The sequence below is a fragment of the Rattus norvegicus genome, chromosome 16 (assembly GCF_021556685.1).
Source record: "Rattus norvegicus strain SHRSP/BbbUtx chromosome 16, alternate assembly SHRSP_T2T, whole genome shotgun sequence".
In the NCBI taxonomy this organism is placed as follows: Eukaryota; Metazoa; Chordata; class Mammalia; order Rodentia; family Muridae; genus Rattus; species Rattus norvegicus.
The window spans coordinates 1,639,032-1,654,712 of NC_141549.1; the positions used below are offsets into that span (position 1 = coordinate 1,639,032).

A 15,681-nucleotide genomic window follows, 5' to 3' on the forward strand; every position below is an offset into this window, starting at 1 on the left:
CTGCTACTATGGTCAGCTGCTGTTATGGTCAGCTGCTGTTATGGTCAGCTGCTGTTATGGTCAGCTGCTGTTATGGTTAGCTAGTTTCTGGAACAAAGTGGCTGAACCAGCTGGTGCAATTACTCTTTCTGTGATCAGCTAGTTTCTGCAACAGGCAGTTCCAGGGCCCGACTAGTTTTCTTTCTTTTGGCTTCAACTTTTGTCTAGGGGTCAATTTTAAACTTTTTCCTTTCAGGAAACTCTGATATATCTCCCCAGTCCTGAAGAAGAGTGTTTTGATGAATCTGAAATGGAATATTCTAGGCAACTTGGTCAGATAACCAACTCCTGGGATTCTGCTTCTCTCTGCCTCTTGAATTCTGGGAATATAGCTGAGCCACATGCTCACTCAGCTTTTACGTGGGTTTCTGGGGATTCGAACTTTAGTCCTCAATGCCTTCAGTGCCTGGCAAATGCTCTACCCACTGACCTGTCTTCCCAGCCTCACGGCTCTTTCACAGTGCCAGCCTGCTAACCCCAACGCTAACCCCAATGCTTGCAGATGTTTTGTAGCCTCCATACTCCCTGCCTGAACCTTAAGCTCACTCCCATCCCTTCCCTTGGTGAACCCCACGTTCTTCTTCTCTTTCTAGTGCATGTCTTGCTCTCTCTTGCTGTAAACCACGAATGAGAGTAGAAAGCAGCAACCACGGCACACACCGAGAGCCATCCCATCCTGAAATCCCTCAGCAGAGCAAATTGTCCATTATCTTTATATCCAGCCAGACACATGTGTCCCCAGGAAACGGGCAGGCTGTGCCGTTGCCTGAGATCCCAGGAAGCTGGAGGTATAAGCACTTGTGAGCTGCCTATCGTCAGTGCTAGGGACCAAACCCTGGTCCTCGGCAAGAGCAGTGAGTAAACACTCTTCTAACTTCTGAGCCATCTCTCCTGTTCCCGGTGGACTTCTTATTAAGCAGCCTTCTCCTGGGGCTGCTCCAACCCAGAAGCAAGGAAGCCAAGCACCAAAGCACCAGCACCCAAATAAACCAGATATGGAAATGCAATGACAATCGGAATAAATCTAACTAGCACACCTCAAGTCATCCTGGAAAACCTATGACAATAAACTATAGTTAAAAATTAATAGAGTGGGCTGGAGAGATGGCTCAGTGGTTAGAAACACTGTTCCTTCTTCCAGAGATTCCCCAGTTCAATTCCCAGCAACCACATTGGCTCACAATAAGGGGATCTGGTGCTCTCTTCTGGCTGCAGATACATATGCAGTACAGCACTCGTACATTAAATAAATTTTAAAAAAATTTTAAAAATTAATAGGGCTAGAGGGAGAGGGCTAAGTGAGTGCTCACAAGACCCAGAGTTCAGATCCTAGCTTCTGTGTAACAAGCTGGGCATCTAGTATATGCCAGTAACCCCAGCTCCAAGGAGGACAGAGGCAGGAGGATTCCTGGGACTTGCTGGATCCTAGTATAGCTGAGAACATGATCCCCATGGGAAGAGACCCTGCCTCAAAGGAATAAAGGGAAGACACCCATTGCCTTCTTCTGGCCTCCATATGCACACAGAGAGGTTCAGGAACCTCTGTGTGTACTCGCATGCATAGGCACATACATGCAAATAATTAAATGTATCTTTTAAAAGTTTTCAATAAAGCTAAGGAATACCGAGGGACTCAAGTGTGAATCCAGCTATTACATTAGTGGTTCTGCCAGTTTCGGCCAGAGAACCATCTTATCACAAAAGGTAGTAGTTAGTACTGAGACTCACAATTGGTTTAAGGGCTAAAAATAAGTGACTTTTCACTGATCAGCCCCAAGTCCTGCCCTCCAAGGCTCAGAATTGGGGGAAGAAAAAAAAAAAAAAAACAACCCCAAGAGCCGAGAGAAGGGGCAGGGTCTATAAAGACGTCATCCAGGCAGCACTGGCTGTTGTGTTCTTGAACGCTCAGTAGTTGTGTCTGAAGACCTGAACAAGACTGGGCTGGTCCACATCCTGCATGAGGGGAGAGGGCCTTCAGGGGCCTTGCTGCTTCTTGAGGATGTACAGACAGTCAGTGGTTGCTTGCAGAGGGAGAGGTGTTTTCCACAATGGCATAGCCACGGGTAAGTTGAGAAAACACAGCATTCATTCTCTGCTTCCCGAGTGTGGACACAGTATGCCTAGCTCCATGCAGCTCCTTCCACCATCTCTCCCTGCCATTTGCTGGAACTGGGAGCCAAAATAAACCCTTCTGTGAGTCGCTTCTGTCAGATATTCTGTCTCAGCAGTAAGACAAGCAACTGGGATGAATACCATCAAATTATATACGTGCACGGAAAAGAACAGAAATGCCTTGCCATGTCTAATTAATACACACCAATAAAAAGCCTTAAAATTAGTAAAGATAAAGGTACTAGTAAAAGGATGAAATTAAGGAAGGGGCAAAGAAAAGGGAGAGGTGAAACTAGGTTAAGCAAAGGTGTGAAAAAGGCTGTAAATATGAAGTAAAAATTTAAAGTCTGGGGTTGGAGATTTAGCTCAGTGGTAGAGCGCTTGCCTAGCAAGCGCAAGGCCCTGGGTTCGGTCCCCAGCTCCGGAAAAAAAAAATTAAAGTCTGTAGGTAAAGGTATGTAAAAGAGGAGCAGAAAATTAAAAATATCAACAAAATAAAGTAGAAATATAATACAGTAAAAATTTTTTTTTTAAAAAGTGTGTGGGGGGATCAAGAGACTTTCTTCTGGGTTCTTAGTACTGAACTCTGCCAGGTGGAGGGCGGTGAATCAGTGCTGAAACCTGCTGAAAGCCTCTGGTTTGTTCATGCAGGGGGTTCTGCCTCAGTCAAGGGTGGGCTGTGAGCTATTAGCTTCCCCTCTTTGTGTCCTGACAGCTGCTGCTGGTCCAAGTATGCTCTGTGGCCTGAGGGCCGGGCAGCTTCCCAACCCATAGACGCCCACCTCTTAAGTTTGTATATCCAGTAAGGACAGGGATGTCCCGGGAGTGAATCAGAATGGGGAATCGAGGAGTGCTTGATTTCCGCACTGGGTGAGGATGACAAACTGTCTGCCTGATTCCGGGCACGCAGCCCCAGCCCAGCAGCAAACCTCCCTCTAGGCTCCTGGTGCTTTGTTTCAATACGCAGCAAACCAGAGGCAACTCCAGAGGCCGAGGAATCCGCCAGCCAGGACTTGGATCTCTCTGTGTCTTTGCAGGGATCCGCTGGCTGTGGGGCCCCGGCTCCCAGCACTCAGGGAGGGGGCGCCTCCGCTGAGCTCCCGCCCCTAAAACTTCCCAGCCGGCCCACGTCCGACCCGCCCCCTCTGCATCTGCGTCTGGTAGCGGGCTGTCACTCTGGCTCTATGGCAGAGTGGCCCCATGCTCTCTGACTTGTGACTGACTGTTCCTTGTTTTCAGAGTCCCAGAGTAGCCTGGTCTCAAACAATAGATCCTTTCTCCGCTAGGCATCTGGTGCAGCACTCCTGAAGCACCGGGTTGGGTAGGGGTTTGGATGCCGGGATTGGATGCAGGATTTTTTTTTTTTTTCCGCAGCTAACGGGCCCCACCGGAGGAGGCATTATTTCCCCTCCCCCCTTCCCTCTCCCCCCTGGATTAAGGCTTGCTAGTACTGAGGGTTTATCCTGCAGCTGGGACTGCCAGTCTTTTGTCACCAAGGCTGACAGGCTTACGAGTGGTTGGGGCTCTGACTCTTCTTTCCCCCTGCGGCGATTGGGGCTGCAGATTGCTTCCGCCTGTCCTTGCCTTAGTTTTTCTATTTTACCGTCCTTTTTCATCTGTCTTGTCACCTCTTTCTGATGCTCATTCTTTCTTTCCGTCCCGAGGATATGGTCTATCCTTTGTTACTCTGACTCTTCTATCTCGGAGTTGAATGGAGGAAGCGTCCAATCCGCCATCTTACCCCAGAAAGCAAACATTTTCCCTTCTGATACAGTGGGGAAGTGGGTATGTGGAGTGGGGAGAGGAGGAGACTACGAAGAGGACGAGGTAGTATCAGTGGGACACCAAGTTGCTGCTGGAGAGATGTTCTCCACATCCTTCAGTTTCAGATGCGAGTGCCCTAATTAGGTAATTTCTGCTGCTTGACTGAAACACCCAGGCTCGATCCCTGATTCCTGTAATTGCAATTACATGGGAGGGGAGGAACGGCTACTGGGTCTTTCCTTGCTTTGCCGTTCGGGTAGGTTCCTGTGGGTCGAGGTAGTATTTTTCCACACACGTATTTTTTTTCATTAGTTTAGTCACGTGGCTTTTTTAAAACTAACACTCGTATCATACACAGATATCTGTAACACACTCCATAAAGGTTAATTAATGCAACCAATTGCATCTAGGTACAGGGGCTCCCAGGGTTTTTGCTTTTTTTTTTTTTAACTTTTGCTTTCTTAATTATTTTTTAAGTGAACACAACAATGTGTTTTATCCCAAGCCACAAGAATATTATCTTTTGTCGACAAAATATATATATATATATATTTTTAACATTACGTGCGTATGAAATGTAAGTTTTGGCTACAGTCAGTAGAAAATTGGCAATATTAAGGGGTCAGCAAGTAATCTTTAAGACATTAATGTCTGACTATAATATAAAACATACTAGAAAACTCAACGGTAGAACAGACCCCCTGTGGTAAAGCCTTAGCTTTCGTAGGATTGCTGTGATTGAATGGATCACCTCTACAGGTTTGGTACGCACCTAGAAGGAAAAAGCCTGACACATCTGTGAGCGATTCTCTCGATTAGGTTACTAAAGCGAGAAGGCCCACTTCAAGCAGGGTACTCCATTCCCGGGACATAGTGCTTGGGTTCTGGACTGCGTTAAAACGGAGAAGTGGCTCCGAGCAGCGGCGCCCATGGCTGTCTTCCTCCTGACTTCGGAAACAGTATGACCAGCTGCTTCAGGCTCCTGCTGCCCCGACATCCCTGCATGGTGGACTGTGCCCTGGAACTGTGAGCCAAAATGAACTCTTCCTTTCTTAAATTGCTTGCGTCAGGGTAGATTTATCACACCCAGAAAGGTAACTAAGTTTGTTTCTCAAATATCCCGAGCCTATTAGACTCACCGAAGCACCAACTGTCTCTTTCTTCTTTAGCAGCAGAGACAACTGAAATTATTCCTCACTAGCAGTTTTAATTCAACTGTTGCTTTCAACAGAGGCACAATAGCCATGCAAACTTGGCATGCCTATGTCTCTTCTAAGCTATTCATAGATGCATATAAAAACAGCAAGATCATAGTTCTATCTGTCTATACTTCTCCCCTGCGAACACATTTACTCAGGAGGACAAGGCTCTTGGGTGAGGTTCATTCTTTCCTTACCAAACGTAGAATGTGGCTATGTAAAGTTATTTATTCTTTCATTCACTCATTCCTTTGCTTGCGTGTGTATGGGGTGGGGCACATTGGTGCTATGGCATCTGTAAATGTCAGAGGACCTCTTGTGGGAGTTGCCTCTCTCAGATTGTCAGGATTTAGCAGCAAGCACCTTGACCTGCTCAGCCACCTCGCAGGCCTCTGGAGTTATCTGTTATTAATATACGGTGTATCGCTAGAGAAGGTAATGGAAGAGTCTTTCAAGTCTGCATATAAGCATGCTCATAAAGCACGTATATATAATGTGCACACATATGCACATGTATAGCAGCAGGACAGGCTAAGAAAGGAGAGGGAAGCAGGCTGGGACTTGGCCAGAGCCACAGTGCTGGTGGCTCTACATCCTTGACCCTCTCCAGGTGAGGTCTTCAGCTATACTGTTTCCCCTTCCTACTTAGACGGTTAACCCCACCCTACTGGATTAAGGAACCTAGTTCTTCTCTTTAATCACATTTCCCAAGCCCATTCACGGCACACCCACACTGAGGTTGAGTCAATACCCCAGAGAGCTTAGGCTGGCTTCTTGGGTGTACAATCAGGTCAGCAAGGGCAGAACAAAAGCAGAAATGTGTTCTAGCAGAAGATGAGAAAAAGTTGAAACATAAGGAAAAAGGGGAGACTCCTAGTATATTACACAATATGGCCAAGTCCAGGTGATTAAGAGATAAGACAACCGGAAAGGAATAGGAGGGCCCAGGACTGCAGCTCAGTGACAGAAGACTTCCTTACCCAGCCTGTCTGAGACTGGCTTCCATCCCAAGCACAGCAAACAATGGGGAGGGGGAGGAGGAGGAGGAGATCAAGGATTATAGAAATAACATGCAGGTACAACCTAGAGAGCTCAGAAGTAAAACATGGAGAGGTGTTATGGAGGAGGCAGAATTACCCAGAAGAATCTGTACTTTCCTCCAAATTCAGCTTCTCCTTTGTGGTAATTACTTCAAATTCCTCTTAGGTGGCTGTTTTAGTCAAATTTTACATTGCTCTAACAAGTGCCCCCACAGAGACAGCTTAAGAGAGGAAGAATTCATTTCTTGCTCACTAGTTCAGAGCTCTATCTGTGATCATGGGGGGTCCATTGCTGTGGGCCCAAGGTCAGGCAGAATATCATGGCATTGTGGTAGTGAGTCTGAGGTTCATTTTTCTTGGATATGTAGAAGAGGGAGAGAGGGAGAGAGGGAGAGAGGGAGAGAGGGAGAGAGGGAGGGAGGGAGAGAGGGAGAGAGGGAGGGAGAGGAAGAGGGAGAGGGAGAGGGAGAGGGAGAGGGAGAGGGAGAGGGAGAGGGAGAGGGAGAGGGAGAGGGAGAGGGAGAAAAGAATGCATTATTCCAGGGCCAAGACCTGTCCTTTAAAGTCACACAGCATCCATAGTTCATTGTCTGTCAGGAGTCCTAAACTTCAGTCCATCAGAGGGTTAAACCAGTGATTAGCTCAACTCTCTTATGATCTAATCTTCACTGGAGACACCTTAGACACACCCAGAGGCCGGTTTCACTAATCTCCCAGGAACCTCTTAATCCAATCAAGTTGACTGTCAAGATTGGCCAGTGCTGTCGCATATTTAATGAAGGGATTAAACAACAGGTATTTAAGGGATGGGTGGGCCACTCTGGGCTTTGCTACATCCTGTGTCTCTGTGAATAGCTCTCTTGGGCCTCGTGGGATCCAGGTGGCTGCAGCATGGATCTGAACTGCACTGGTGGTAAGTGCCCTCCCTGCTGGTTCTTGTGGCAACGTCCAGGGTTTCCCTCTTTTGTTTCCTCAAACCTCAGAATTTTATATCACACATGATCATTACAGTGTCCAAGAGTGGGTTTTTAGTGACAGTTTGTGTGGGTAGATGGACAAGTATTTTGAATTCTTGTAACTTACAATTTACAATGACCTCTAGGGCTCTTTCAAAGGAGACTTCTACTTAGAGTATTAAAAGCTGACACTTTGGATGAAGAGAATAAAACACCTGAAGTTTAATTTTATGGAAGTGTTTTATTCCAAAGTTCAACTTTCATGTAAAATATGTGCTCATCTCATTACTTTTCATGTTTCTGGTATCCATTACTCTCTGTGTGTACCATAGGGAGGTCCTGTCATTTCCTGCGTTTAGTCTTACATGATTATCATCCTTTCTATTATGCATGTGTATGTCCTTGTTGTCATGACTTAAGACTATTCCTAATGTAAAAATACATAGTCACCATTGTATGTCTGGGCTTTCTGCATGGAGCAGACAGAGCAGGAGTTCATGCCAGGAAAGATCCTTCACACTTCTTTATCTGTCTTCTCTTTGCTAGGCCTACTGGAAAAAGAAGCCCGGAGAAGGAGGATTATTCTAAACCAGAGTCAAAAGGACACCCTTCGTGTGTGGTTTGAAAAGAATCCCAATCCTGACTTAGCTACCAGGGGACATCTGGCTAAGAAACTCGGCATCTCTGAGTCTCAAATAATGGTAGGCATTGGGTCTCCTTCTCTCTCTGAGTCAAAGAACAAAGCTAGGCTATATTCTTCTGGGCAATTCTGGTAAGTGTGCTGCTATATTTTGCTAAGTTTCTTCCATAGGCAATGCACAGAGGGAAAGGGATGGCCAGCTCATGGTTTCCCCGTAGGAGATAATAAACTCTGTATCTCAAGAGTTACAGAACTTAAGAAGTGATGTCATCAGCAGAGCAATGCGGAGCCTTTCATTGTTAGCGCACATGGAGTAAAATTGCCACACATCTGTAAGAAATTAGGGAAGTCAAGGTTTTATGAAAACTGCTGGTTTGTAAGCTAGTCCTTTTTTCCCCTTTACTTATCAATACTTTAACTTATCCTGTGACAATTCCATCTTCTCTGAATTCCCTTCTCTTATTTTTTTTTTTCTTTTTTTCGGAGCTGGGGACCGCCTTCTCTTATTTTCCTACCGGTCCCTCTGGACATCTTTTTTCATTTTTCCTTCTTACTTTTCATCTTTCTTTCTTTTTTTTTTTCTCTCTGTAGCCCTGGCTATCCTGGAACTCTCTCTGTAGAGCGGGCTGTCCTCTTACTCAGAGATCCTCCTGCCTCTGTCTCTGCCTCTGCCTCCTGAGTTGCAAGGATTAAAAGGTGTGTACCAACAATCGCCTGGTTTGTTTTTAGACAGGATCTCACTGTGTAGATCAAGCTGACCTCAGCCTGGAACTAAGAGATCTGCCTGCCTCTGCTTTTGGAGTTCTGGGATCAGAGGTGTACATCGCAGCGCTCTCTCTCTCTCTCTCTCTCTCTCTCTCTCTCTCTCTCCTCTCCATTTTTCTTCCTTTCTCTTTTTCTCTTCCCTTCCCCCTCCCCCACTTTCTCCTTCTTTATAATCTGACACGTTTATCAGAGCTGTTTGTCTGTGTACAGGTATGGGATTATTTACTGGACCGTGGGCTGCTTTGGCTTGGTTTTTCGGGATTGCAGATTTGATAATCAAAGATGAACTAGAGGAGTGGGATGTACAGTTTTTATCACAAGAATCGGTATTTAAACCAGTGAAGATAAACCTTTAAACCTTTAGAGGCGAGAAAATAGACTCCAGTTCTTATATTCGGCACACGGGGATTTACCATAATGACTTTAGCCTTTTGAAATCCTGGGGAGAAGATAATTTTCATATATCCTGATAAACTGTCCAGGTATGGGAGACGGTCTACACAAACAATGGTAATGAAATCGCTCCATGTGGGCACACCTGGTGACTGGGTGCCCGAGAGACGTGAACTAATGAAATCGCTCCATGTAGGCACACCTGGTGACTGGGTACCCGAGAGACTTGAACTGATGGAAAGGCTCAGAGTCACGAGGATGCCGGTGGCTTCTGAGGACCTTTCTGTCTACTCATTAGTTGGAAGCTCCCAGCTGTTCATAAGGCCGTAATTTGAAAACTTATTTTGAATATCGAATCTGGAAAACATGAAGATCCTTTGAGCACAAAGCTTGGACTCGGTGATTTATGACCGCAAGGCCTATGGCTAACAACCGGGCCGCTGAGGATGGTCTTTAAGGTTGTGAGTGCTAGAATGAATAATCAGGTTTTCCAAAGAAAATACTCAGAAATAACTCAAAACATAATAAAACAACAACAACAACAAAAACAAATAAAAACCCCACATAGCAAATAACTCTAGTTATAGTAGTGAATATAGTTTTTAAAACTTATCTTTATTGGGGGTTGGGGATTTATCTCAGTGGTAGAGCGCTTGTCCAGCAAGCGCAAGGCCCTGGGTTCGGTCCTCAGCTCCGAAAAAAAAAAAAAACAAACCTTATCTTTATTATTATTTTTAAAAGATTTATTTATTACATATTAATATACTGTAATTGTCTTCAGATACACCAGAAGAAGGCATCAGATCTCATTACAGAGGGTTGTGAATGACCATGTGGTTGCTGGGATTTGAACTTAGGACCTCCGGAAGAGCAGTCAGTGCTCTTAACTGCTGAGCCATCTCTCCAGCCCTCTTTATTATTTTTAAGTGTGTGTGTGTGCATGTGTGCGTGCGCATGTGTGCACGCGCGCATGTGGTAGGAGGTTGGGGGAGCAAGAGGGAGAAAGAGTGTAGAGATTCTTGTTGGTATTTTAAATAAACACAACAATAAAAATAACAGACTGATATATCTTCCTCTTCCGGACATGGTCTTGAGGGCGGATGCCCAGTCAGTTTGTTTGGCTGATGTTCGGAGGGATCTAAATAGAGCTGCATCCACTTCCTGTGTCCCCTTTCCTCATTTTCTTTCTCCGTATAGACTTGGTTTCAGAAGCACAGAAAAATACGGAAACAAGTAGAGTTTGAATGTTGCTCTGAAGAAAGCCAAGAGCAAGGACAGGATAAACCCAGAGGTGAGATCCACGAGCTCAAACACAGCTTCTTCACAGGCTTCTCTGGGAGCATAAGTGACTCCATGTTATGGAGAAATACTCTGTAGAGGACGCTCAAACTAGGAACCAATTAGAGCATACTCTGGGCATTTCAGGGTCAGAGATACAAGCATTATCTCACTGGGTGTGGTAGCTATAATCCCTGCTTTGGGAGGTGGAAGTTAGTGGATCAAGAGAGAGTTCAAGGTCATCTCTGTCTATGTAACAAGTTTGAGTCTAGCCTGGGCTACAGGAATGGTCTCTTAGCAAGAAAAGCTTCCCCCTTTTATTTCCATTGTTGTTTATTAAGGTTGTGTCCTGTCACCTCTGGGGTTTCATCAAACCATTGTTTTTATGAACAACGTTCATTCAAAATGTTTTTTTTTCAAGTTTGAATGTAAAAACTGACCTGCAAACCCTGTTTGTGTGCTTACATTGAATTAGTTAAAGAAGCTGGGAGGAGCAGGACGCATTTCACAAAGTTTCAGATTGATATTCTAATCGAAGCTTTTGAGAAGAATCGATTCCCAGGGATCGTTACCAGGGAAAAACTGGCTCAAGAAACAGGCATCCCAGAATCCAGAATTCATGTAAGTTGCGCATGCTCTCTGTCTCTTGCGCTTGCTCTCTGTCTCTGGCAGCTTATTTGTCCTTACTATAAGCTGCTTCTCGCCTGAGCTGTGGTTGGTCAAAGGCAGGCTATTTGGGGTTGTCCCTCTGCTCTAGACATAGGATGTAGACACTTGGTATTGCCAGTGACAGTCTGGAGAAACAGTCACGTCAGACCTGCAGAATCATAGGAAGTAAGAAATAACAGTCAGGTGAAAGTGTGAAAGCCACTCTTGTTTCGCGAACACAGTCCTTGAAATTACCAGAATCTGAACCCCAGAGGGCAAGGGTGCTGTCCTGTGTGTTAAGATGTTAGTTAGCGTCCAGACACCTAGCCTTCAGTTCACCTCTGACTGAGGTGAAATCTAGAACGCAGCCTGCAGTTTGAGAATCCCTGTTCTGTGTGTATGGAGGTGGATAAGCATTCTTCTGGAGCATGTCCTTAGATAATCCCATTTTTTGGATCAGCCATTGGGCTTCCATGCCCTGGGAGCTCCTTGTTCTTAGGAGCTCCTTGGTAAGCAGAAATCTGCCCTGCCTTTGAGAACTTGACTCCTCTATCAGTGCTGGCTACCAGATGGGTGGAGTCTACCTTTTCGACCGCGATATTATTTTACCCATGACCACGTGCCACGGCTTACTTAATCCTGATTGTCAACTTAGTTAGGTTGAGAAACATGGAAGATTAGTCAAGCTCATCTCCAGGTGTGTTAGTGAGGCGAGGCGTTTCCAGGGCTCATTGGATCAGAAGAGCTCAGAGCTAGATTGAAAGAATCTGTTCGAAATCCAAATGAGTTATTGGGAGGTGGTAGAGATGTAGAATGTGGGCTCTAACTGGAGGAAATGAAGTTCTAAGAACTTCAATCAATCAATCAATCAATCAATCAATCAATCAATCTTTAAAAAAAAGAGAGACAGGTGGAATCGCCTTTGCTGTTAGGGATTCTTTTTATGTATGTGTTTTAAAGGACTCTTTTTGTGTATGTGTTTTAGATATGGTTTCAGAACCGGAGAGCACGGCACCCAGACCCAAAACAGGGTACTCGGGCAACTTCTCATCCGCCTGAGAGCAGCCAGTGCCCTGCCCAGAAGACTACTGGTCAACTTGCTCCTTCCAAAGATCCCACCAGCAGCTGTTCCGTTATATTGCCTCTCTCTCCACCCCACACGCCAAATGGTCCTTTGGATCTCTCTAGGGGCCGTCAGAAGCAGTTACCAGAGACCACAGTACTACAGCCCTCCCAGGTTGTACAGCGAAGGGGCGATGATCAAAATCCCTCACTGTTTATTGATCACTTATCAGAGGTAAAAAGTCCAGGAGAGAAGGAGGGCTTCCATACTCAGGCTCCTTTACAGCTCCCAATCCAAAAAAGAGGGCATAATCCCAGTGAGAACAGTGGTTTGTCTGTACCGCCCTTAGAAGATTCTACTCAGGTTTCAGCTGTCAATCAACACTTCCGGAAACCGGACCAAAAAGATCTCGCCTTTCTCCAACACTGGGACGAATGGTTCCAATCCATGCTTGCCGAGTGGATGCCTGACAAAGGATACTGGGCCGTGAAAACTGACCTGCACCCGTGGCAGGCACAGCTGCTGCAGCTCCTCTATGTGTCTGAGCAGACAGACCAAACTCCACAGCAGCCGGTTTAAGCCTCAAGCCTTTTTCGTTAATTCCTCTTGGACATGGATTTTCTATTCTTTCTGCATCCAAGTCCCCAACATGGGTTCCTGCACATGGCTCGGGGAGCTTCTCAGAAGAGTTTCAGGTTCTTCTTCACATGGGGAGAAGTACATCAGTGAGTCAGATTCAGGAGAAACCTGTCCTTGGGCATGAAATCAGTGGATTTATTGAAGCCTAGGTATGCAGAATTACAGAACAAGTTCAAGTTAGTATATGCATAAACCTCATGGACACACAAAGGGAGCCATTATTTTTATTCTTAATTTATTCTTGAGATCTGATCTTGCTGTTATTCCGGTTGGCCTTGAGCTCCTGCGCTTAAGTCAGTCTCCTGCCTCCGCCTCCTCAAGAGTCAGCACTACAAATACATCCATGTCCACCTTGGTCTCAATTTTAATTATGGTTTAAAAAAAAATCATATAGAAAAGTCACGGTTTCATTTACCATCTGTTGTGTTTTTAATCTGAAGTGTCTCTCACAAGTTCATGCTTTGAAATCTTGCCTCTCAGCCGATGGCGGTTTGAATCTGTGGAGTTTTTACATGGGTCCTGACAGGCAGACATAGGCCAGGGTGATACCTTGAAAGTTATACCCAGGGCTGGGGATTTAGCTCAGTGGTAGAGCGCTTGCCTAGCAAACACAAGGCCCTGGGTACGGTCCCCAGCTCTGAAAAAAATAGAAAAAAGAAAGTTATACCCACCACGTGAATAGCATGTACCACACACTCCCGAAGTGTAGACAGATTCACATCACCATGCCTCTCTGTGATGATGGACTGAAACATTCTGAAAAGAATCCCAATAAACACTCTTCTGTCAAGTTGCTTCTGGTAGATGTTTTGGTCACAGTGAGTTAGAAGTAACTAATACTTACTGGCTACCAGCCTAACCGTCACTCAGTGTGTGGCACGGTAGTGTTAACTATGTGCTTATTCCTGACGGTATGTACCTGTAACTTTCATCTTGCAACCTGAAACTCCACAGTCCTTGAGTCACTTGAACGACCATAGCAATGCCACAGACGGAACGTCCCAAGTCATAGAAAATGTCTATTTTCACAGCTGTAGAGGGCAGAAGCCCAATTGGCAGGTGCCTGCAGTTCTGGGGGCTCTTCATTGCTTGGGGAGAAATAGAGAAACTGTTCTCTATTTTCAAAAGATATTTATTTATTTTGTATGTATGTATGTATGAATGCATGTGTATATGTATGTCTGTATGCATGCATGTATGTATGTATGCATGTGTGTATTATGTATGCATGTGTGTATGTATGTATATGTGTCTGGGTGGCAGTGGTTATAGTCCCATGAAGGCAAGTGCTTGTGGAGGCCTGGGGTTTTAGGTGCTCTGAATCTAGACCTGTGAGCCACCTGACAGAGATGTTGAAACTATACTCAAGTTCTCTGGAAGAATATTTGCTCCTAATCACTGAGCCATCTCGCTAGTCCATCCACCGTATTTTGTGAGGCAGAGTCTCTCGCTGAAGCTAGAGCTTGCTGATTGAGAGACTGTCTAGCCAGGCAGCACCAGGGATTTTCCTCACTCTGGTCTCCTCAGCTGAATTCCCTGGGTTTCAGGGATGCTCTCAGCATCGGCCCCTGGGTTTTTAACATAGATTCTGGAGATGCCAAGTCAGGTCCTCAGGCTTGCAGAGCAAGCACGTTACCAAGGGAACCAATTCCTCAGCCCTACTGCTCCTGTGAGCTTGACTACTCTAGGTACCGTGGGTAGGTGAATTCGTACAATATTTGCTTTTGTACTTGGCTTATTTTTATTGTCATAATGTCTTCATGGTGTGTTATTGTGTGACTTGTGTTAGGATTTTCTTTTCTTTTTGAAGATAAATAATTTACATTATATGTGGGGTCCACACTTTGCCCACCTCCAGTGGACACTGGGTAGCCCCTACCTCTTAGACAGAGGAAATGGTGTTACAGCGAATGGCGGCATGAAGATAATATAAAGATAGAATTCTTTTGCACACTTCATTGAGACCTTCTTCCCAAGTGATTCTAGGTTGGGTTATGTTGATGATCAATGCCAACTTCAGAGCTGGATCCTGATGTCTGCTTAAGCTGTTATCCTCTTCTCCATAGTAACTCCATCCCTTTCCACTTCCCACAAAGCACAGGGCCGTTTGTTGACATTCTCACCAGGGCCTCTTAGTTCTCCTTGCTTTGATAATGGCTGTTCTAATGGGTGAGAGGTGGGGTTTGGTAATGGTGCTGTTTTCCTCTCCATGTAACCGCAGATTTGCTCTCCTTGTTGAATTCTAAATGCTTTTAAAATACACTCTTCTTTTGTGTGTGTATTTATTTTATGTGTAAGTGTTTGCCTTCGTGCATGTATGTGTCTGCTGTCTTCATCAGATCCCCTGAAACTGTAGTGATAGACGGTTGTAAGCCATCGTGTGGGTGCTGGCAATGGAACCTGGAAACTTTACAAATATAGTAAGTGCTCTTAACCACAGAGCCATCTCTTTAGCCCCTTAACATTTTATTCTTTACAGCATTAGCCTTGTTTAAGATACAATCTGCAAACATTTTCTCCCATTCCGTAACTTTGCTTTTTCTCTGTGTTGTGTGCTTTGAGGGACAGGTGAGTTCATCCTTGCTGGAGATTGAAGCCAGGGTCTTGTACATGCCAAGTGTCACTTATACACCCCCTTCAGCCCAGAGTCTTAATATTTGAAGTAGTCCTACTTGTCTGTTTTATATATATTGCCTATACTTCAAAACCATGGGCCAAAGCAGTGTCATGAATCTTCTTCTTCTGGTGCTTTGAGTTGCAAAGTTAGATTGTCAACTTCAGGTCTTTTTACTTTTTATATGTGCTTTATTAACAAATGTGCACACACATGTGATAGTGGCACACTTACATAACACGATAGTGACACGCAAATATGAGTTCAAGGGTGTTTCTACTACATGCTGACTTTGAGCCTGCATGCCTGTGTGCCTGTCGTGTGCCTGTGTAGGCTAGAAGTTCGTTCTGTTTCCTATTTTGGGTCATGGGAATTGAACCGAGATGATCAAGCTTCCATAGCAACTGCTTTTACTTGGCTGAGTCGTCTTTCTACATGCTAACCTTGAGACTTTTAGTTTGTTTTATTACTTATTTACTTATGGTTCTTTTTTTTTTTTTTTTTATTTTCCGGAGCTAGGGACCGAACCCA

The 15,681-nt window shown here is 45.0% G+C and overlaps 1 protein-coding gene across 5 annotated transcripts; it reads left to right on the forward strand.

The window, feature by feature from the left end:
- The first annotated feature begins 3,306 nt into the window (after positions 1 to 3,306).
- On the forward strand, positions 3,307 to 13,326 carry Dux4 (double homeobox 4). Of its 5 annotated transcripts, none has more exons than XM_087588044.1 (7): positions 3,307 to 4,059; positions 4,675 to 5,009; positions 7,010 to 7,067; positions 7,657 to 7,811; positions 10,106 to 10,199; positions 10,662 to 10,807; positions 11,820 to 13,326. In XM_087588044.1, exons 3-7 carry the CDS (start codon positions 7,046 to 7,048, stop codon positions 12,474 to 12,476), a joined length of 1,074 nt encoding a protein of 357 aa, XP_087444170.1. In that variant the 5' UTR covers positions 3,307 to 4,059; positions 4,675 to 5,009; positions 7,010 to 7,045; the 3' UTR covers positions 12,477 to 13,326. The 5 variants fall into 5 exon arrangements, with proteins under 5 accessions (XP_087444170.1, XP_087444168.1, XP_087444171.1 ...); XM_087588042.1 differs by having other exon boundaries at positions 4,735 to 5,009; XM_087588045.1 differs by having other exon boundaries at positions 4,735 to 4,941.
- Positions 13,327 to 15,681: the final 2,355 nt, after the last annotated feature.

Coding starts and splice junctions, on each gene's coding strand:
- Dux4 (XM_087588044.1), top strand. CDS start 7,046: ATGGATCTGAACTGCACTGGTG. Junction 10,200..10,661: donor AGGACAGGATAAACCCAGAG/GTGAGATCCACG, acceptor ACATTGAATTAG/TTAAAGAAGCTGGGAGGAGC. Junction 10,808..11,819: donor TCCCAGAATCCAGAATTCAT/GTAAGTTGCGCA, acceptor TATGTGTTTTAG/ATATGGTTTCAGAACCGGAG.